Below are 1674 nucleotides of genomic sequence, written 5' to 3' on the forward strand. Positions count from 1 at the left end.
TAAGGGAGAACGATATTTCTCATTCCTTTCTTCACAGGAGGGGACTGATAGGTTAGTGTGTTTATGGACTTTTAACCTCTAAATAACTTTGCTCCTCTAATTTCTTAGCCCATTCTTTCCAAAGCATTGTATGTAGTAACAGATTAATGGAGCAAATCCAACGTGAAAGTGATTCTAAGAAGAATATCATAACCAAGAAATATTAGTAAAGGGGTATGGTCCTCAAGTGTGAATAGTTAATTTATGAATTGCTTAAATCTAAAATATAGATAAACGGATGGGTATCTGTATACTTCTTTCCTTTATACCAACCCTCGTTTATTTTCCAAAAGGTGTCTCTGCAATGTGGAACCACAGAATCAAACAGGTGTCTTGGAATTCATCCTCCTGGGATTGACAGATGATCCAGACCTGCAGCTCCTCCTCTTTGGGCTCTTCCTGTCCATGTACCTGGTCACCGTGCTGGGAAACCTGCTCATCATCCTGGCCGTCAGCTCAGACTCCCACCTGCACACTCCCATGTACTTCTTCCTCTCCCACCTGTCCTTGACTGACATCGGTTTCACCTCCACCACTGTCCCCAAGATGATTTGGGACATCCACACTCACAGCAGAGTCACCTCCTATGAGGGCTGCCTGACTCAGTTAACTTTTTTTATGCTTTTTGGATGCTGGGACAGTGTACTCCTGACCGTGATGGCCTATGACCGCTTTGTGGCCATCTGTCACCCGCTGCACTACCCGGTCATCATGCACCCGCGGCTCTGCAGCCTGCTTGTTCTGGTGTCTTTTTTGATCAGCCTTTTGGACTCTCAGTTGCACTGCTTGATGATATCACAACTTTCCTTTTGCACAAATGTGGAAATTCCTCATTTCTTCTGCGATCCTCCTCAACTCCTCAAGTTTGCCTGTTTTGAAATCCCCACCAATAACATATTAATCTACTTTATTGGGGCCATCTTTGGTGGTATTCCAGTCTCAGGGATCCTTTTTTCTTACTGTAAAATAATTGCCTCCATTCTGAGAGTCCCATCATCCGGTGGGAAGTATAAAGCCTTCTCCACCTGTGGCTCTCACCTGGCAGTTGTTTGCTTATTTTATGGAACAGGCCTTGGGGTGTACCTCAGTTCTGCTGCCTCCCACTCTCCCAGGAAGGGTGCAGTGGCCTCGGTGGTGTACACGGTGTTCACCCCCATGTTGAACCCCTTCATCTACAGTCTGAGGAACAGGGACATCAAGAGGGCCATGCAGAGGCTCCTCAGCAGAGCAGCCTAATCTCAATACTTGGGCTTTTTTACTTTTTTGTCCTATGTATTAGAAATGACTGAAAAATCAAATATTTCGAATAGGCAAACATGCTTCTTTAGTCACACAATTTTCATAGCTCCTGGTTTTCATTCCAGTTGGTCTATCGTATCTTAAAATTGCTTATTTTGGCACCTCTTTGATGGGATTAAGAGAGTATTCTGGCATCCTATGTAGGTCAAAAATCACTGCACAATCGAATCCTATTATAACTAGGGAATATTCTGTATTTGTCACCTATGACCCAGGCATCCTGTAGAAATTCACAGCTCTTTTTTTATGTGTATATAGATAGATCGGTAGATGGTAGATAGATGATAGCTAGATATGTAGATAGATAGATAGATAGATAGATAGATAGATAGATAG

General features: G+C 43.2%; 1 protein-coding gene across 1 annotated transcript; it reads left to right on the top strand.

Moving 5' to 3' along the window:
- The first annotated feature begins 309 nt into the window (after nucleotides 1-309).
- LOC117037797 (olfactory receptor 18-like) lies at nucleotides 310-1275 on the top strand. Its single transcript, XM_033134269.1, has one exon. The coding sequence runs from the start codon at nucleotides 445-447 to the stop codon at nucleotides 1273-1275; it is 831 nt and encodes a 276-aa protein (XP_032990160.1). The 5' UTR covers nucleotides 310-444.
- Nucleotides 1276-1674: the final 399 nt, after the last annotated feature.

Source organism: Rhinolophus ferrumequinum, chromosome 18, assembly GCF_004115265.2.
Source record: "Rhinolophus ferrumequinum isolate MPI-CBG mRhiFer1 chromosome 18, mRhiFer1_v1.p, whole genome shotgun sequence".
In the NCBI taxonomy this organism is placed as follows: domain Eukaryota; kingdom Metazoa; phylum Chordata; class Mammalia; order Chiroptera; family Rhinolophidae; genus Rhinolophus; species Rhinolophus ferrumequinum.

Bases quoted from the DNA above. Each gene is read 5' to 3' on its own strand.
- LOC117037797 (XM_033134269.1), top strand. From the start codon at position 445: ATGTACCTGGTCACCGTGCTGGGAAACCTGCTCATCATCCTGGCCGTC.